General features: G+C 41.3%; 1 protein-coding gene across 2 annotated transcripts in view; it reads left to right on the top strand.

Annotated features, from left to right (window-relative positions):
* The first annotated feature begins 5,083 nt into the window (after positions 1 to 5,083).
* LOC311098988 (rho GTPase-activating protein 21-like) overlaps positions 5,084 to 21,804 on the top strand; it is an 87,913-nt gene continuing 71,192 nt past the window's right edge. For both annotated transcript variants that reach the window (XM_084139568.1, XM_084139567.1), the window contains exons 1-2: positions 5,084 to 5,272; positions 6,188 to 6,410. In XM_084139568.1, the coding sequence (XP_083995694.1) occupies positions 6,339 to 6,410 (72 nt within the window). In that variant the 5' untranslated portion in view covers positions 5,084 to 5,272; positions 6,188 to 6,338. The remainder of the gene's footprint in view (positions 5,273 to 6,187; positions 6,411 to 21,804) is intronic.

Genomic DNA, 21,804 nt, shown 5'->3' with positions numbered 1-21,804 from the left:
ATCAGTTGTCAGAGCAGCTTACCGATCACTGCACCTGTACACAGCCCATCTGAAATTAGCCCACCCAACTACCTCATCCCTATATTGTTATTTATTTTGCTCTTTTGCACCCCAGTATCTCTATTTGCACATAATCTCTTGCACATCTAGCATTCCAGTACTAATACTAATTGTAATTATTTTGCACTATAGCCTATTTATTGCCTTACCTCCATAACTTGCTACATTTGCACACACTCTATATATATTTTCTGTTGTATTTTTTGACTTTATGTTTTTTACCCCATATGTAACTCTGTGTTGTTGTTTTTATCGCACTACTATGCTTTATCTTGGCCAGGTCGCAGTTGTAAATGATAACTTGTTCTCAACTGGCTTACCTGGTTAAATAAAGGTGAAATAAATAAATTAAATAAAAAGGTCCTTTGCTGTTGTTCTGGGATTGATGTGTACTTTTCGCACCAAAGTACGTTCATCTCTAGGAGACAGAATGCGTCTCCTTCCTGAGCGGTATGACGGCTGCGTGGTCCCATGGTGTTTATACTTGCGTACTATTGTTTGTTCAGATGAACATGGTACCTTCAGGCGTTTGGAAATTGCTCCCAAGGATGAACCAGACTTGTGGAGGTCTACAAAAAATGTTCTGAGCTCATGGCTGATTTCTTTTCATTTCCCCATGATGTCAAGCAAAGAGGCACTGAGTTTGAAGGTAGGCCTTGAAATATATCCACAGGTACACCTCCAAATGACTCAAATGATGTCAATTAGCCTATCAGAAGCTTCTAAAGTCATTTCTGGAATTTTCCAAGCTGTTTAAAGGCACAGTCAACTTAGTGTATGTAAACTTCTGACCCACTGGAATTTTATTTTATTTTATTTTTTATTTCACCTTTATTTAACCAGGTAAGCCAGTTGAGAACAAGTTCTCATTTACAACTGCGACCTAGCCAAGATAAAGCAAAGCAGTGCGATAAAAACAACAACACAGAGTTACATATGGGGTAAAAAACATAAAGTCAAAAAATACAACAAAAAATATATATACAGTGTGTGCAAATGTAGCAAGTTATGGAGGTAAGGCAATAAATAGGCTATAGTGCAAAATAATTACAATTAGTATTAACACTGGAATGCTAGATGTGCAAGAGATTATGTGCAAATAGAGATACTGGGGTGCAAAAGAGCAAAATAAATAACAATATAGGGATGAGGTAGTTGGGTGGGCTAATTTCAGATGGGCTGTGTACAGGTGCAGTGATTGGTAAGGTGCTCTGACAACTGATGCTTAATATTGTGATACAGTGAATTATAAGTAAAATGGTTGAAAAAGTGTGGTTGAAAAACGAGTGGTTGAAAAACGAGTTTTAATGACTCCAACCTAAGTGTATGTAAACTTCCGACTTCAACTGTAGGGGCAGCGAATTGTGTTGTTTTACAGGGTCAGCCATAGTAGTGCAGCGCCCCTGGCACAAATTAGGGGTAAGTGCCTTGCTGAAGGGCACATTGACTGATGCCATTTGTTCATATGAATTCCTATTGTCAATTTGTATTCAAATTCAGCTGCTTTTCTGATAAAAGAGAATTGCACTGTATTGTGAGGAGAATGTACTTCACCGCCATTGGTCTTCTCATTTTAATTATTTAATAAACTTAAATTAATCTATGCTATATAACTGTATGAGACATTGCAATAAGGTAACCATCTCTGTAATTTACTGAATACAAACTGTTGACACATTAGTCGACACATTGTTCTTTCTGCATAGTAAATAGTGTATTTTTGTATGCTTTTGATACTTTACTTTGGTCACTGTAGAGATTGTCACAAGATAGAAACCCACTGTACATCACGTCTCCCTGAGGCAAAAAAAAAATGTATACATTCAACCAAAATGATCTTGTGATAAGCGTTAATGTAGTATACCATAGTCATGGCATATTTCATATCCCTGAGACACTATTACATGATAACACAACTCTAAAGTTGTTGTCCTCATTTTCTGTCCCTGGACAAAGAAGGAGTCATTCTACACTGAGTATAGCAAACATTAGGAACACCTTCCTATTCTTGAGTTGCATGGACTCTACAATGTGTTGAAAGCGTTCCACAGGGATGCTGGCCCATGTTGACTCCAATGCTTCACAAACCAGTGTGCCTGACACCTACTACCATACCCCGTTCAAAGGCTCTTATCTTTTGCCTTGACCATTCACCATCTGATGGCACACACACACAATCCATGTCTCAAGGCTTAAAAGTCTGTCTTTAACCTGTCTCCTCCCCTTCATCTACACTGATTGAAGTGTATTTAACAAGTGACATCAATAAGTGACACCACCTCAAGCTGAACCTCGGGAAGACGGAGCTGCTCTTCCTCCCGGGGAAGGACTGCCCATTCCACGCCATCACGGTTGACAACTCCGTTGTGTCCTCCTCCCAGAGTGCAAAGAGCCTTGGCGTGACCCTGGACAACACCCTGTCATTCTCTGCTAACATCAAGGCGGTGACCCGATCCTGTAGGTCCATAATATAATATAATATGCCATTTAGCAGAAGCTTTTATCCAAAGCGATTTACAGTCATGCGTGCATACATAATTTTTTTTTTTGTGTATGGGTGGTCCCGGGGATCGAACCCACGACCTTGGCGTTACAAGGGCCGTGCTCTACCAGCTGAGCTACAGAGGACCACATGCTCTACAACATTCGGAGAGTACGACCCTGCCTTACACAGGAAGCGGCACAGGTCCTAATCCAGGCACTTGTCATCTCCCGTCTGGATTACTGCAACTCGCTGTTGGCTGGGCTCCCTGCCTGTGCCATTAAACCCCTACAACTCATCCAGAATGCCGCAGCCCGTCTGGTGTTCAACCTTCCCAAGTTCTCTCACGTCACCCCGCTCCTCCGCACACTCCACTGGCTTCCAGTTGAAGCTCGCATCTGCTACAAGACCATGGTGCTTGCCTACGGAGCTGTGAGGGGAACGGCACCTCCGTACCTTCAGGCTCTGATCAGTCCCTACACCCAAACGAGGGCATTGCGTTCATCCACCTACGGCCTGCTGGCCCCCTTACCTCTGCGGAAGCACAGTTCCCGCTCAGCCCAGTCAAAACTGTTCGCTGCTCTGGCACCCCAATGGTGAAAAAATCTCCCTCACGACGCCAGGACAGCGGAGTCACTCACCACCTTCCGGAGACACTTGAAACCCCACCTCTTTAAGGAATACCTGGGATAGGATAAAGTCATCCTTCTACCCCCCCTTACCCCACCAATTTTTATTTATTTTTATAATAATAATTGTAAAGTGGTTGTCCCACTGGCTATCATAAGGTGAATGCACCAATTTGTAAGTGGCTCTGGATAAGAGCGTCTGCTAAATGACGAAAATGTAAATGTAAATAAGGGATCATAGTCTGTCAAAAAAAGAGCAGGTGTTCTTAATGTTTTGTATACTCAGTGTATTTTCCCAGTGCTTTGGTCATAAGCACCTGGTCCTCCTGGAAGCCTTTTAGAGTTCAGGTTTCTCACCTTGTAGTGGTGAAGTGGGTCAAAGCGACAACTTTACAAGGTTTGAACTTTGAACTCACCTCAGTATACTTTGACCCGGTAAATACACTGAAAAACTAGGTTAGTAGCAGAAAGACTAGATACTCAAAGGACCAAAAGTGAGCAAGTTGTGTGTGTGAACTGCTGGGCCCTTTGTATACGCCTGATATATGATTCCACTGTGTTTGAGAAGCAAGACAAGCAGCGTTATAAAAACAAAAAGGTTTGGTCTGTTTACCTGTTAGTGAACTAACTCTGTTATTGTGTTCGGTAAGTGATGGCCTCTGCATATAAAACGTTACAACAGACAGCTGAGCAATATGAGATTACTCTAGGCCTACCTATTCCAGATGTTTGCTCTTTTGGCTATGTCATGTTTCTTACGCCTCTAATATACAGCCTGCATGCCCCTAAAATGTCCTGTGTATTCACTATTTAGCCATATAAGAATCCTCTCTAACCACCGCTGCCCCTGGCAGAACAGTTGGAAGTAGAACTGGCCAGGCAGGGCAGCATTGTGAAAGTCCCCTGGCCAGGATGACCTCCTTGACAAAGGTCACCAATCCCAGGAACAGGTGGCCCCTTCTGTTGGGAGGAATGAAAGGGACATTTGTCTTGGCCCTGAAAACACAGCCGTTTTTAGTCCCTCCTTTCTGGTTTATGTGTGTACGTGTGTGCAAATGTGTGAGAGTGAGCATGCGTAAGATGTAACAAACCATAACACAGACCATGTAATTTGAATTCCCCACTGATCTAACCAAACAGATCTAAGTATTAAAAGGTTAAACTAGCACCAACATCAAATTACAAAAAAAAGCTAAACCTAAAATGCTGTAATTCCAGTATAATTCAGTCGGAGAGCCCAGCCAGTGTATGCCAGATTTTACTGCGGAGGAAAACCAAAGAGGGTAATGATGATTGTATTATATGGTGGGTAGGGGGAACTGTGCGTGCCTCTCTCTCTCATTTTCTCTCTTTCTCTCATACAGTGGGAATACACATTCCACAGCCACTGCCATCCACATGCCAAACCCTCCTCACCCCACTTTGAACCAGCCACCATGTGACTCTTGTAATCTACCCAAGCAGTTGCTGTTGTTGTTGTATGAGTGTTTGTGTGTGACAGAGATAGAGAGAGAGAGATGCAGACAGACACAGGGTGGCTCACAGTTGAGTAGTTTGACCAGCAATGATGTCTGATCCAAGCAGCACAAACTGGGAAGTTATCTTGTGGTCTTCTAAAAACGTTTAAAATCAGACTTTTCAAAGTGATCATGTAACAACAGGAACATTTCAGAACTATTTTATCCCTCCATGTTTTAAAAGTTTGAGCTCCCACATATTACTTTTTTTGAAAGTCCAAAAAGTTTCTGTCTCATTGGAATAACAAAAACACAACCTTTGTGGATGAGGTTCTCTTTGTAAGGAGCCATACGATTGGTCAAGTTTAAAAGAGGAAGTTACTACGTTGATTGTGATTGGCCAGGAGTGGCGCTGGCGAAAGGAGGATGATATGTGGGATTCGGGAACGCTGGAAGCAAAATTCCAACTTCCAGCAGCCGCGTGTCTCCCCGGAGTTGGGCTGGGATACTTTGCAAACAACAGTGTATTTCGTGAGGATATTGAAATATGATCGAAACTTCCACTGAACCAGAAGATTTTTATATTTTTTAAATGGGAAATAAATACGTTTCAACGCAGTCTGTAACGTCGCTTTTCACAACAGGTAGGTTCGCCCATTATTAGCATGCTAGCTAGTAGTTAACCTCACATTGTTGCACGGATAGGCAGTTTTTTCATTTATTATTATCGCCAACGACAAGCTACTGAAGAATAGCTAACTAAACAGGTTCCACGTAATGTTGGCAAGTTTCTTTGTAATGTAACTAAATTACACTTGGTGTATCGTGTCATCTAATTTTAACGTTCACTCACCCCACAACGAAGTTGTTGTTTGTTGAAGAAAACGTTGTTTGACTTAGTATTGATCAGAGCCAGCTAACGTTAGCAGGTTAGCTGCTTCAAGTTAGCGGTCCAGCCAGGGCACTGGGTGAGGGCAGGAGGAACATCGGCGACCAACGACATGCCTGTCTTTTGTTTGCCACTTGACATTTTATCTGATTAGAAAATAAGTTCACAGTTAGCAAGGTGACCAGTGAAATACGTTAGCTAGCTAACTAGTTAATGTCCTTTCGTTGTCGTTCTATTGTTAACCGAACACGAGAACAACCCGTTTCGATGCAACCAATGGTTTTAAAACCTCTGTAAAAACTCTTGGTTGCATTGAAGCTAGTAGAGAACAACAGGGTGGCGCGTTTTGCCTCACTAGTCCGCGAGTCGCATCGATCGCCTTCTACTCCTGCCCACTTGTTGCTTCTGGTAGTAACGTTAATCATTCATACGGTAGTTTTGCTGAAAGTTGATACTCATACTTGACACTTAAAACATTAGCCTGGTATCATTTTCACATATTTATCAATGTTGTGGTAATATAATAAAAAACAATTGATAAAAAGTTGGTGCTAGCTAAAATGGGAATATACAGTAATGACGTAGCGAAACAAAACAAGTGTATTTTGTATTTTAATACAGCAGTAATTAGATAATGCAATTCGTTCAAATAATCTTGTTTCACATTCAGCTCAACAATGTGGACCAAATACTAGAACAAGGATGGCGGTGTGAACTGGATGGACGAACCCTACTTGGAGGACTCTACTGCTGTCTATTTGCTGGGATCTATAGCTTTCGATGTGGACCCTAAATGATTGTCACCTCTTGTGTGAAGTGAAATGATGGCATCACGTTGGGAAGGTCCATGCGATGAAGAGGAGGAGAGACTGACCAGATCCTCTTTGTGCGAGGTACATAAGCCCCACTCACATTCATGCCCTAAATTCCAACAGATTACCCCCCACCCACACACACACATTAAAGGTTGTTTTTGGGGTGACCCTAAACTTTTGTCATGGAAATTGGGGTCCTGGAGATGATTCTTTAGATGCAAGCTATGTGCCCCCTAAACACAAACCATTTGCAAATCAGTTTCTTGGTGTTGTCTCTTCGAGGACAATACACCAATCCAAATAGAAATTGCATGCCATTTCTATTTGGAGTTTGCATTGACCATAGATTGGGAAATCAATAGAAAACGCTGGGACAATTGTTTCTGGCAGATTTTCTGTCCATGTTGTACACATTGTGGTGGAGGCTTTTCTAAACAGTCTGAGAATATGCCTATCTCATCCTGGCATACAGTGGGCCTCCAATGTTTTAACATTCATCTCCAGGTGTTCATGTCACATCCTCTCTTTTATTATCTCTCTAGTCTGTTCCTCTTCAATGTTTTTCCTTTCTCCAATCCATGTCCTTTTCCCCCCATATTACCCCCTCTCGTTCTCTTTAATCCTATATTCTCCACTTCTCTGCATCATGTCCTACTCTTGCTGTCATCTAGTCTCCCTCTGTTTCTTATTCTCTCCCATTCACAACTCTTTCTTCAGATTTTCATTATCTTTTGACTTGAATTGACCCCATTCACTAGCAGGAGAGCAGTATTATAGCATACCTGTATCGTTGTGTGTGAGATTAGGCAACAACCTTTAGACTCACTCCTTCCTGTTTGGTGTGAGAGACTTTCCTGAAAGATTTCACACTTCAGCACAGCTGCTTGTAGTTGTTATTACCCCCCTCGGTGTTGTTTGGCCCTGGAAAGTGAGAAGGCACTCCATTGGTGCTTGGTAATAAATGTAGAGAGCACTCATTGCTGGTGATGCCAAGGGTGTTTTTCTGAGACCTTTCACTCAGAACAAATGATCATCAAAGCACAAAGATAGTTGAAGCTAAAAGTGAGCCTGCCCATCCGTCCTCTGTTTCTTACTGTAGATTGGGCTGTGACGGTCATGGAATTTTGGATGACGGTAATTGGCCAGCCAAATGGCCGCGGTCTCCGTAATAACCATTAGGATAGCAAAAAAAATATTTACGCACATTTTCTCCTCCACTCCTGACTGCAGGTGCTGCCATAGAAATATAATGAAATAATTAGTGCTGCTGCTGTACCTTGCTTTCACCTTACTATGTGTGCTCGTTTGCTACAACACCTTGCTTGTTTCAGCAAGGAGCAGCAACGTTTCATCACGGTAAGAGTCCATGTTATCGCAGAAACGGACTCAACCGCACGAATGCCCGGCCATCCTGTCTTCAGTCAGCTGTTCGTTCCAAATTGTATATATATTTTTTTACAGGTATGACAGTTATTTTCTTTTCATGATGGTCTTCATCCATAACCATCGGTTATACGGTAGTTGTGCCTGCCCTAATCAACATTTTGTTTCATGGGCCGTTACTTCTGAAGTAGGCTATCAGATGCCTCAAGTTTCATCCTCAATAGTCTCTGACTGTTCTCCATTTAGTTTGAGGTCTCCTTTTACAATTGTCTGTCATCTGAATGAAGACCTTTGTCTAAAAGTCTTCAGCCCACGCTCCTTTCGATTGGAAGGTCACCTATATATAGGATCTGCAGAATTCGGGACACATAATTGGCATGGCCCCTTCCCCTTTAATCTAATATTCAGCCGTCCGTTTCAGCCTTTTTCTGTCTCTGTTGAGTAGAATCTGAGGAAGAGTGGGGTTCAAATAGGTAAAACCAATACAACAGCGAAAAGCTATAGGTTAGTTAATCATACATAAACTATTCCCACATTATCATTACACATTCATTCTTTAATTATTAGTTTCAGTTTAATAGTTTCAAATTAGGTAGAAAATCCACAGCTAAAACCTTTTTAGACATTCAATATTACACAAACTGTTTTAGAAATGTGCTCATTGGGTATCCCCCTGTTTTAAGATTTGTATCCGTGTAATCAGACTACCCCACACTCCCACTGACAAATGCTAGGCTACTAATTCATGTGTTTTTTTTAGAGCTGGAAACCCCCTGGAGTTTCTCTCAACAGGACTTACTGGAAATGATTTCAGGAAGTTGACAGGATTTGATTAATTGATTTAAGAACAAACTCGTGTGTTACAGTGCCTTCAGAAAATATTCATACCCCTTTACTTTTTCCACGTTTTTTGTTACAGCCTGAATTTAAAATAGATTCAATTGAGATGTGGTGTCACTGTCGTACATATAATACCTCATAATTATTAAATTAAATTAAAAGCTGATATGTCTCGAGTCAATAAGTATTCAACCCCTTTTTTATGGCAAGCCTAAATATGTTCAGGACTAAAAATTTGCTTAACAAGTCACATAAGTTGCATGGACTCAGTGTGCAATAATAGTGTTTAACATGATTTTTGAATGACCATCTTATCTCTGTACCCCACACATACAATTATCTGTAAGGTCCCTCAGTTGAGCAGTGCATTTCAAACACAGATTCAACCACAAAGACCAGGGAGGTTTTCCAATGGCTCGCAAAGAAGAGCACCTACTGGTAGATGGGTAAAAAATAAAGCAGACATTGAATATCCCTTTGAGCATGGTGAAGTTATTAATTACACTTTGGGTGATGTATCAATACACCCAGTCACTACAAAGATACAGACGTCCTTCTTAAGGAAACCGCTCAGGGATTTCAACATGAGGCCAATGGTGACTTTAAAACAATTATAGGTTAATGGCTGTGATGGGGATAACTGAGGATGGATCAACAACATTGTAGTTACTCCACAATACTAACCTAAATGACAGAGTGAAAGGAAGGAAGCCTGTACCGAATAAATAGTATTCCAAAACATGCATTCTTTTTGCAATAAGGCACTAAAGTAAAACTGCAAAAAATGTGGCAAAGAAATTAACTTTATGTCCTGAACACAAAGCGTTATGTTTGAGGCAAATCCAACACATCGCTGAGTACCACTCTTCATATGTTCAAGCATGTTGATGGCTGCATCATGTTATGCGTATGCTTGTCATTGGCAAGGACTAGGGAGTTTTTTTTGATAAAAATAAATGCAATAGAGCTAAGCACAAGCAACATTCTAGAGGAAAACTTGGTTCAGTCTTCTTTCCAGCAGACACTGGGAGATAAATCCACCTTTCAGCAGGACAATAACCTAAAACACAAGGCCAAATACACACTGGAGTTGCTTACCAAGACAACATTGAATGTTCCTGAGTGGTCTAGTTAGTTTTAACTTAAATCGGCTTAAATCTATGGCAGGATTGATCAACAACCAACTTGACAGAGCTTGAAGAATAAAAAAAATTATGTGTAGATATTGTACAATCCAGGTGTGCAAGGCTCTTAGAGACTTACCCAGAAAGACAGCTGTAATCGCTGCCTAAGGTGATTCTAACATGTATTGACTTGGGTGTGTATACTTATGTAAATGAGATATTTCTGTATTTAATTTAATACATTTACAAAGAATTCTAAAACATGCTTTCACTTTGTCATTATGGGGTGTTGTGTGTAGATTTTAATTGAATCCATTTTGAATTCAGGCTGTAACACAACAAAATGTGGAATAAGTCGAGGGGTATGAATACTTTTTGAAGGAACTGTATTCATTTTTTCCTCTGGAGGGACAGTCCTTTAACCTAAGGACAAGCTGTGTCTTACTACTGCTTGATGACACATCCCTGACTTTCAATTGAAGGAAACATATTTTGCATGATTGGCAGCATTGGTAGGGATAAGTCTACTATGTCATACGTAGTCTTTTTCTTCTTATAGGCCTTGGAAGTTGCTTGACATTGTCAAAAATAAGCGTGTGGGGAGAAAACAAGCAGACTCCCCAGTCACTGTCAAAGCAGGTTCTGCTGTTCAAGCACTTCCAGGGCTTACAATTAACTGTGGCAGGTAGATTAAAAAATCTACCAGCGACTCAGATATTTTTTACCAGCAAAATGTTTTTCCCCGGCTAAAATTACACCAACAAAACACAATAAAACTGATGAGCATGTTTTGTAATGTTTCTAAAACAATAAATATACCACTAGTAATAAGTTAGGTGGTATATTGTTTAATTTCCTTTTTTGTGACCTGTCTTTTAAATATCACAGATGAGACATAAATGGAGGTTACCGTGGTAGCGTGACTCGAGTCATGTTTGTGTCTGTGAGGTCTGTTTAATCTATTATATAGAACCCCATTTTTATCAAGACGCCCACCCATTCTCACCCCTCTCTGATATTTGAGAGTAAACCGTTGTGTAGCTAGAACAGACGAGACATAGTATAGTGATGCATCCAGTCTAGCTATTCTCCATGGTAAGTAGTGTGTCATTAGAGTGAATGGGATGTTTTTCTCTGAGGAGCCCTGACCAAAAAATGCTCTACTAGGCATATCCTCCTCTCCTCTCCCGTGATCTGTACCTCATTAAAGCCCACGGCTTAACTAGTTTAGTAGCCATTTACAGAGCATCATATGGCTGTCTGATGGATAACGGAAGGGAAAATTGATCTTCAATTGGATAGAGGGTGGCTCTTACTTCCTGTAGGCTTTGGGTTGTCTGTTATGTTCAGTCTCTGTGGTAAATATAGAGATGGGTTAGTTTAGGTTATGTTATCCTTTTTTTCTTCTCCATTCCACTTTAAGGCTGGACACTGAGACATTTGTAAAACACTGTGTAAAGTCTCTCTTGCAGAATTAAACAGCCTTTTTTATAGCACTCCTAATCAACTAGTCAGACTACTATTTCAATTAACTGAATGAGTTCATTGATGGCCGCTGTAAAACTTAATGTTTCTATTAGACTCCCATCACATTACAAAGCCAGATGGCCAGTGTAATGTCTCAAGGGTGAGGAGTTTGGGTGTGCATGTGTACTGTACTGCTTGTTGTGTATGTTTTTTGAGGGCTTGATACTTCTGCATGGTGGAAAACAATTGTCATGAGTTCAATGTGTCAAATCGGAGGGCCTGTTGTCTGGACATTTTTTTTACATTTTACATTTTAGTCATTTAGCAGACGCTCTTATCCAGAGCGACTTACAGTTAGTGATTACATATTTTTTTTATACTGGCCCCCCGTGGGAATCGAACCCACAACCCTGGCGTTGCAAACGCCATGCTCTATCAACTGAGCTACATCCCTGCCGGCCATTCCCTCCCCTACCCTAGACGACGCTGGGCCAATTGTGCGCCGCCCATGAGTCTCCCGGTCGCGGCCGGCTGCGACAGAGCCTGGATTCGAACCAGGATCTCTAGTGGCACAGTTAGCACTGCGATGCAGTGCCTTAGACCACTGCGCCACTCAGGAGCTCACAGTCTAGCAGTCTCTATGGGGGTGCCACAGGGTTCAATTCTCGGGCCAACTCTATTCTCTGTGTATGTCAATGATGTTGCTCTTGCTGCTGGTGACGCTCGGATCCACCTCTATGCGGACGACACCATTTTGTATACATCTGGCCCTTCATTGGACACTGTGTTAACAAACCTCCAAACGAGCTTCAACGCCAAACAACACTCCTTCCGTAGCCTCCAACTGCTCTTAAACACTAGTAAAACTAAATGCATGCTCTTCAATCGAACGCTGCTTGCACCCGCCCACCCGACTAGAATCACTACTCTCGGAGGGTCTGACCTAGAGTATGTGGACAACTACAAATACCTAGGTGTCTGGTTAGACTGTAAACTCTCCTTTCAGACTCACATTAAGCATCTCCAATCAAAAGTTAGATCTAGAATCGGCTTCCTATTTCGCAACAAAGCCTCCTTCACTCATGCAGCCTCCAACACTCTACTCAGCAAATTGGATGTAGTCTATCACAGTGCCATCCGTTTTGTCACCAAAGCCCCATATACAGTGGGGGAAAAAAATTATTTAGTCAGCCACCAATTGTGCAAGTTCTCCCACTTAAAAAGATGAGAGATGCCTGTAATTTTCATCATAGGTACACGTCAACTATGACAGACAAAATGAGAATTTTTCCCCCAGAAAATCACATTGTAGAATTTTTAATGAATTTATTTGCAAATTATGGTGGAAAATAAGTATTTGGTCAATAACAAAAGTTTCTCAATACTTTGTTATATACCCTTTGTTGGCAATGACACATTTTGGCCCATTCCTCCATGCAGATCTCCTCTAGAGCAGTGATGTTTTGGGGCTGTCGCTGGGCAACACAGACTTTCAACTCCCTCCAAAGATTTTCTATGGGGTTGAGATCTGGAGACTGGCTAGGCCACTCCAGGACCTTGAAATGCTTCTTACGAAGCCACTCCTTCGTTGCCCGGGCGGTGTGTTTGGGATCATTGTCATGCTGAAAGACCCAGCCACGTTTCATCTTCAATGCCCTTGCTGATGGAAGGAGGTTTTCACTCAAAATCTCACGATACATGGCCCCATTCATTCTTTCCTTTACACGGATCAGTCTTCCTGGTCCCTTTGCAGAAAAACAGCCCCAAAGCATGATGTTTCCACCCCCATGCTTCACAGTAGGTATGGTGTTCTTTGGATGCAACTCGGCATTCTTTGTCCTCCAAACACGACGAGTTGAGTTTTTACCAAAAAGTTCTATTTTGGTTTCATATGACATTCTCCCAATCCTCTTCTGGATCATCCATATGCACTCTAGCAAACTTCAGACGGGCCTGGACATGTACTGGCTTAAGCAGGGGGACACGTCTTGCACTGCAGGATTTGAGTCCCTGGCGGCGTAGTGTGTTACTGATGGTAGGCTTTGTTACTTTGGTCCCAGCTCTCTGCAGGTCATTCACTAGGTCCCCCCGTGTGGTTCTGGGATTTTTGCTCACCGTTCTTGTGATCATTTTGACCCCACGGGGTAAGATCTTGCGTGGAGCCCCAGATCGAGGGAGATTATCAGTGGTCTTGTATGTCTTCCATTTTCTAATAATTGCTCCCACAGTTGATTTCTTCAAACCAAGCTGCTTACCTATTGCGGATTCAGTCTTGCCAGCCTGGTGCAGGTCTACAATTTTGTTTCTGGTGTCCTTTGACAGCTCTTTGGTCTTGGCCATAGTGGAGTTTGGAGTGTGACTGTTTGAGGTTGTGGACAGGTGTCTTTTATACTGATAACAAGTTCAAACAGGTGCCATTAATACAGGTAACGAGTGGAGGACAGAGGAGCCTCTTAAAGAAGAAGTTACAGGTCTGTGAGAGCCAGAAATCTTGCTTGTTTGTAGGTGACCAAATACTTATTTTCCACCATAATTTGCAAATAAATTCATAAAAAATCCTACAATGTGATTTTCTGGATTTTTTTCCCTCAATTTGTCTGTCATAGTTGACGTGTACCTATGATGAAAATTACAGGCCTCTCTCATCTTTTTAAGTGCGAGAACTTGCACAATTGGTGGCTGACTAAATACTTTTTTCCCCCACTGTACTACCACCATTGTGACCTGTACGCTCTTGTTGGCTGGCCCTCACTACATATTCGTCGACAAACCCACTGGCTCCAGGCCATCTATAAATCACTGCTAGGCAAATCCCTGTCTTATCTTAGCTCACTGGTCACCATAGCAACACCCACCCGTAGTCTGCGCTCCAGCAGGTATATCTCACTGGTCATCCCTAAAGCCAACACCTCCTTTGGCCGCCATTCCTTCCAGTTCTCTGCTGCCAATGACTGGAACGAACTGCAAAAATCTCTGAAGCTGGAGACCCTTATCTCCCTCACTAACTTAAGCCGTCAGTTGTCAGAGCAGCTTACCGATCACTGCACCTGTACACAGCCCATCTGTAATTAGCCCATCCAACTACCTCATCTCCATATTGTTATTTATTTTGCTAATTTGCACCCCAGTATCTCTATTTGCACATCATCTTTTGCACATCTATCATTCCAGTGTTAATACGAAATTGTAACTATGTTGCACTATGGCCAATTTATTGCCTTCCCTCCATAATTTACTACACTGTATATATATTTTCTGTTGTATTTTTGACTTTATGTTTTGTTTACCCCATATGTAACTCTGTTGTTTTTATCGCACTGCTTTGCTTTATCTTGGCCAGGTCGCAGTTGTAAATAAGAACTTGTTCTCAACTGGCTTACCTAGTTAAATAAAGGTGAAATAAAAAATGACATATAGTCTATTTGTGCCAGCCAACCTTTGTTGAATCTAATTCGATAGTGGAGAGCACTGTGCAGTGGGCACGCCCAGCCCTCATTATTATTATTAAGAGGAGATGTGACACAACTGTGTGGAGAGAGATGTTTGGCAGGAGCAGACCTGCAGGGCGAACAAATGCCATTTTGATTGATTAATTCTTCCCATTCCCCTTTCCCCGAAGTTTAGAGAATTGTAAAACAATAGGGCATAAAACTGGCAAGTACTGCTTCAGGACATCCTGATTTATACACCACGACCTTCAGCCAGGGAGTGGAAGCATGACTGAGGCTCACAGAAGATCTGAAGGGGCTGCACAGCCACAGAGACTGCCTTTCCCATGCCAGGAACAACCACTCACTCATAGTTAAGGCAAAAGGTGCTTGGCTGAGAAGTCACGCCAAGCTCAACCCCAATTGTCCCAGAAATGTTCCTTCTTCTAGGCTGTCAAATACCTCATGTTCTTTCGGCACGTGATGTGGTAGGTCCTAATCATCTTAAAAGGCCAGCAATCACAGGATGGGAAAACTCCCTTCTGCATCAAGTTTACAGGTCCAGTAAAATTGTATTACATATTAGGCTACATAACATGTACAATGTATGTGGGTAACTCAATTATACTCAAGCTAGTTAGCGCCAGCATTACTACACTCAAACATCCCAGGCACACTCACACCAGAGGCCCTCTGCATCATCATCTCAGGCTTTTCAGTGAAGTGCTTGGTTTAGACTGGATGTGGTGTAGAATTTGGCAGCCCACAGAGAGCTTTACTTTTTCACACTTTGAGGTCTGATGTATTTAGGCCTGATGTCTTGTGGTCTGTGCAGTGTGTCGTAATGTCTCTGAACATAGAACATGAGTCTCTGAACATAGAGGCCATGCGTCAGTGTTTTCGCATACTTGTGAAAGACTAACAAGAGATAATTGCCTTCATCCCTCCTTTGTTTGAAGAAAGTACTAGCTGTTGGAAAATGTATGGAGAACTGGAGTCGTTGTCCAGGCTTAGCTTAGTACCGAGGTGTTTGTGTGGCTTGGCGGGATGGGCCACAGCCTCAACCTTACAAATGACCATAACCACTCGCTGTCTCGAAAGCATGTTACCTAATATGCCAATACAAGTATGCTAGAGGCATTATTGGATAACGAAGCCAGATAATGTTTTAAACCACATTAGGGCTGTCTGGACAAAAAAAAATATTGGTCGACCAAGATTGGTCGATTGGTTGACATTTTTAATGGTGCGTTTTTCCATATATTGACACATCCTATATGTTTTAATCAAATCAACTGTACTCACTGAGCTTGTCTGAGGCTTTAAGCAAACTGTTTGATTAAATAATAAAGAAACACAACTGACTAGAGTTAGACCAGCAATTGATTTGATTGTGCAGGACAGGGCTCAGACATGCTGCGCTGTGTTAAAAAAAAGACAGCAAGTGACTGTGTGACTAGCACCCGTTGTGCTGCAGCAACCACCACAGAACATCAGTGTTTATCGCGCTGTCCGTGTTGCTGAAGCTGCAACATAATTACAGCCATTTCTGACTGAGAAGTTATGTTACCGAAATTCCTCATTTGTTTAGGAATAACATTCCCTATTCCATCAACCGTTGCTCTCTTTACGTGACACGTATGCATCGCATGCACGTGACCAAAGACCTATTCTCATGGGACTAGTATTACTACAGAACATTGGTTATGGACTCCAGAATGTCCATTATTCCAGAGGACGATTCGGATGGGATTAGTTTTTTCCAGTAATTCTTATTATTTTCAATAAATTGACCGTTATGACGCAAGCCTGGAGGTTTTTATTCTAGGCATGAAGATACAGTATATCAACATGTCCAGGTGTTAGGGCCACACAGAACTCAAGCTTGGTTCCCAAGTTTCTAAACTGTACCTAACCATCTTTAGTATAGCGTCGCCATAATATTTGAATTGAGGAAGTGTGATCATAATCATTAGGATATTTTAGCGATCCGCAGTAGACGTCCTAAATGCCCCCCCAGCCTTCAGATGTGAGCTAAACAGTGCAATTTCACTTGAGATGTGTTTTTAAGGCTTTGGGTGATAAAGTGAACTTGACTTTAGGTCAGTTGTATGCTGCTGCTTTGCGATCTATTAACAGCAAGAGTTGCGTGAAATAGGTTATTTTTTATGATGCATTTGGCAATATTCAATTCATACGCACAAAACATATAAACAAAAGCATTCACTGTGAAAGTTGATAGACTACATGTAGGCCATTTATATATACAGTACCAGTCAAAAGTTTGGACACCTATTCATTCAAGTGTTTTTCTTTATTTTTACTATTTTCTACATTGTAGAATAATAGTGAAGACATCAAAACTATGAAATAACACATATGGAATCGTGTAGTAACCCAAAAAGTGTTAAACAAATCAAAATACATTTTATGTTTGAGATTCTTCATCTAGCCACCCTTTGCCTTGACAGCTTTGCACACTCTTGGCATTCTCTCAAGCAGCTTCACCTGCTTTTTCAACGGTCTTGAAGGAGTTCCCACATGCTGAGCACTTGTTGGCTGCTTTTCCTTCACTCTGCGTCCGACTCATCCCAAACCATCTCAGTTGGGTTAAGGTCGGGGGATTGTGGAGGCCTGGTCATCTGATGCAGCACTCCATCACTCTCCTTCTTAGTAAAATAGCCCTTACACAGCCTGGAGGTGTGTTGGGTCATTGTCCTGTTGGAAAACAAATGATAGTCCCACTAAGCGCAAATCAGATGGGATGGTGTATCGCTGTAGAATGCTGTGGTAGCCATGCTGGTTAAGTTTGCCTTGAATTCTAAATAAATCACAGACAGTGTCACCAGCAAAGCGCCCCCACACAATCGCACCTCCTCCATGCTTTACGGTGGGAACTACACATGCGGAGATCATCAGTTCACCCACACCGTGTCTCACAAAGACACAGCGGTTGGAACCGAAAATCTCAGATTTTGACTCAAGACCAAAGGGACACATTTCCACCGGTCTAATGTCCATTGCTCGTGTTTCTTGACCCAAGCAAGTCTCTTCTTCTTATTGGCGTCCTTTAGTAGTGGTTTCTTTGCAGCAATTCGACCATGAAGGCCTGATTCACACAGTCTCCTCTGAACAGTTGATGTTGAGATGTGTCTGTGACTTGAACTCTGAAGCATTTATTTGGGCTGCAATTTCTGAGGCTGGTAACTCTCTAATGAACTTATCCTCTGCAGCAGAGCTAACTCTGGGTCATCCTTTCCTGTGGCGGTCCTCATGAGGGCCAGTATCATCAAAGCGCTTGGTTTTTGTGACTGCAGTTGAAGAAACTTTCTTGACATTTTCCAGATTGACTGACCTTCATGTCTTAAAGTAATGATGGACTGTTGTTTCTCTTTGCTTATTTGAGCTGTTTTTGCCATAATATAGACTTGGTCTTTTACCAAATATCTTCTGTATACCCCCCTACTTTGTCACAAAACAACTGATTGGCTCAAACTCATTAAGAAGGAAATAAATTCCACAAATTAATGATTCAGAAGGCACACCTGTTAATTGAAATGCATTCCAGGTGACTACCTCATGAAGCTGGTTGAGAGAATGCCAAGACTGTGCAACGCTATTTGGCTATTTGAAGAATCTTAAATATATTTTGACTTATTTAACACTTTTTTGGATACTACATGATTCCATATGTGTTATTTCATAGTTTTGATGTCTTCACTATTATTCTACAATGTAAAAATAAAGAAAAACCCTGGAATGAGTAGGGGTGTCCAAACTTTTGACTGGTAGTGTAGCTAATATGCAGCACTTAGTTAAATGTATCGAATCAGTTATTGTTTTCTTGTGTAAACCGCAAGCAACAGCTGTCAAACTCAGACATTTCTTTCAAAACACAGGGATGTCGGTTTGCACTGGACTAGTATTATCAGAGGACCTTGGAGTTCACAAAAAACAGTAGGTTATTCTGTCTGGAATTGTTACTCTCCTGCCATGTAAAAATGACTGACGTGGCAGATTCGGACGGGACTAAAATTAAAGATGTGGTGTTTTGTGCTCGTGCACATAATGACATTACCTGACCTCCCCCAGTAAAACGAATCCAGTCCGAATAGGGCACAATGGGGCCTGACCTATAGCACATCAATAAATTGGTTATAACAGGCTCTAAACACTAACACGTGATAGAAAAATGGATGCAGAGGACGTGACAAATAAACTCGAAACGGGGGAATGTTTATTGGTTGCTCATTTATTTTATTTATTTATTTCACCTTTATTTAACCAGGTAAGCCAGTTGAGAACAAATTCTCATTTACAACTGCGACCTGGCCAAGATAAAGCAAAGCAGTGCGATAAAAACAACAACAACACACAGAGGAATATATGGGGTAAAACAAAACATAAAGTCAAACATACAACAGAAAATATATATACAGTGTGTGCAAATGTAGCAAGTTATGGAGGTAAGGCAATAAATAGGCCATAGTGCAAAAATAATTACAATTAGTATTAACACTGGAATGATAGATGTGCAAGAGATGATGTGCAAATAGAGATACTGGGGTGCAAATTAGCAAAATAAATAACAATATGGGGATGAGGTAGTTGGGTGGGCTAATTTCAGATGGGCTGTGTACAGGTGCAGTGATCGGTAAGGTGCTCTGACAACTGATGCTTAAAGTTAGTGAGGGAGATAAGAGTCTCCAGCTTCAGAGATTTTTGCAGTTCGTTCCAGTCATTGGCAGCAGAGAACTGGAAGGAATGGAGGCCAAAGGAGGTGTTGGCTTTGGGGATGACCAGTGAGATATACCTGCTGGAGCGCAGACTACGGGTGGGTGTTGCTATGGTGACCAATGAGCTAAGATAAGGAGGGGATTTGCCTAGCAGTGATTTATAGATGGCCTGGAGCCAGTGGGTTTGTCGACGAATATGTAGTGAGGGCCAGCCAACAAGAGCGTACAGGTCACAGTGGTGGGTAGTATATAGGGCTTTGGTGACAAAACGGATGGCACTGTGATAGACTACATCCAATTTGCTGAGTAGAGTGTTCGAGGCTATTTTGTAAATGACATCGCCGAAGTCAAGGATCGGTAGGATAGTCAGTTTTACGAGGGCATGTTTGGCAGCATGAGTAAGGGAGGCTTTGTTGTGAAATAGGTAAAAGGAAAGTCAGATGTGTGGAATAAATTTGACTATTTGTGGAAATCAAGAAAAATAAGGTAAGGAGCAAGCGCTGCATGCATATTATGTGTTCCAAACAGGTGCTGTATAGAATACAATATAATGTTTCTGACCGTTTGGAACAATGTAAACACTAAATAAATTATAAGCGTACCAGAGTCTGTTGTAATGTTTTTTTGTTAAGCCTTTATTACAGCAAAGACTAAAAACAGTCACATTCATTCGTGAATGCAATTTCCGAATTAGAACGGTTTTATTTGTTTAAACTAATTATTCCAGGCTCGCTTTATTTTAAAATTAAAATGTTTGAGTGCATTTCAAATCATGAATGACTCGTATGCTGTGTGATGACATGAACGAATGATTGATTGATACAGTAGCCTATATAAGTATTTAAATATGGGCCTAAGTAAGTTACGGTATTAAGACTAAACAGGATGTGCTCTTAGGCCTACAGCTCAGTGGTGGTTATACAAGGCTGCTGTACTGAGCCTACTAATGATTATGACATTACTTATAATAATAACAATAATGATGAGATCAAGAAAAATGATTATTATTATAATAATAATAATAAATAATTTTGGGGACAATTTGGAACAGCTTAAACAACACTAAATAAATTATAAATAATACCAGACAGGCTGTTCTAACGAAAAAAAAGTGTAAAGCCTTTATTACAGCAAAGCAAAGATTAAAAACAGCCGAATTTGTAGAATTGTTGACTAAATGGTGGTCAGCCCTAAACCACATTCCAAGTCATGTTATGTTTCTTGTTGCCCTTAAAAATTAGTTATGTAACCTACAAGTAATGTTTTCACTGATATGCTCGGCAGCTCATTCAGTAAGTGATGGCATTGGCTGGGAATCCAATGAGGTCCTAATCTCGGAGTCTGCTGTGTTATGAGGCATATGTATGACTTTTGATGCTCTGATCTGCGCTCTTTTTCACAGGCTGATATTAAAATAACCAGATCTTTATTAAGTTCAGTAAGTGCTTCACACACTCCCTGTTCCCACTGCCACAGCCAATGCAAATACTAGACTCTGCCATTCTGGTAGTGATTCATAGACTGAAACGCATGTGATAATTTATCTGAATGGATTTGTGTTTTTCGTTGTGTGTTTCTCTGTAATGTGCTTGTATTTTGTATTTGATGTGTGATACATGAAGTTAGTGTTTGCACTGAGCTGGTAGTAACCCATGTTCTCCTTTGTCTCCATAACCAGAGTCAATGGATGCATCACCTCTTATTGATCCCCCATTTAGGTTTCCATTGTAACCATCAAACTTGCCCCAGTCATAATCAGTGTTTATCTGCTTGGTTGTCTAGTCCTGCTACTTTCAGCATGCAACTGGCACATTGACTCAGCTGAGAGGGAGGAAGGCGAGAACCGGTCAGATGATCAGGGCATGTTTGCCTGGAATTTATTGGCCGGGGTCGGTCACCACAGCATTAACTACAGTTGAAGTCGGAAGTTTACATACACTTAGGTTGGAGTCATTAAAACTCGTTTTTCAACCACTCCACAAATGTCTTGTTAACAAACTATAGTTTTGGCAAGTCGGTTAGGACATCTACTTTGTGCATGACACAAGTCATTTTTCCAACAATTGTTTACAAACAGATTATTTCACTTATTATTCAATGTATCACAATTCCAGTGGGTCAGAAGTTTACATACACTAAGTTGTCTGTGCCTTTAAACAGCTTGGAAAATTCCATAAAATGTCATGGCTTTAGAAGCTTCTGATACGCTAATTGACATCATTTGAGTCAATTGGAGGTGTACCTGTGGATGTATTTCAAGGCCTACCTTCAAACTATGTGCCTCTTTGCTTGACATCATGGGAAAATCAAAAGAAATCAGCCATGACCTCAGAAAAAAGATTGTAGACCTCCACAAGTCTGGTTCATCCTTGGGAGCAATTTCCAAATGCCTGAAGGTACCACGTTCATCTGTACAAACAATAGTACGCAAGTATAAACACCATGGGACCACGCAGCCGTCATACCACCCAGGAAGGAGACGCGTTCTGTCTCC

This window comes from Coregonus lavaretus, assembly GCF_964263955.1.
Source record: "Coregonus lavaretus genome assembly, chromosome: 23".
NCBI lineage: Eukaryota > Metazoa > Chordata > Actinopteri > Salmoniformes > Salmonidae > Coregonus > Coregonus lavaretus.
The sequence above is the reverse complement of the archived record's forward strand: the minus strand, read 5'-3'. Positions and strand labels throughout refer to the sequence as shown.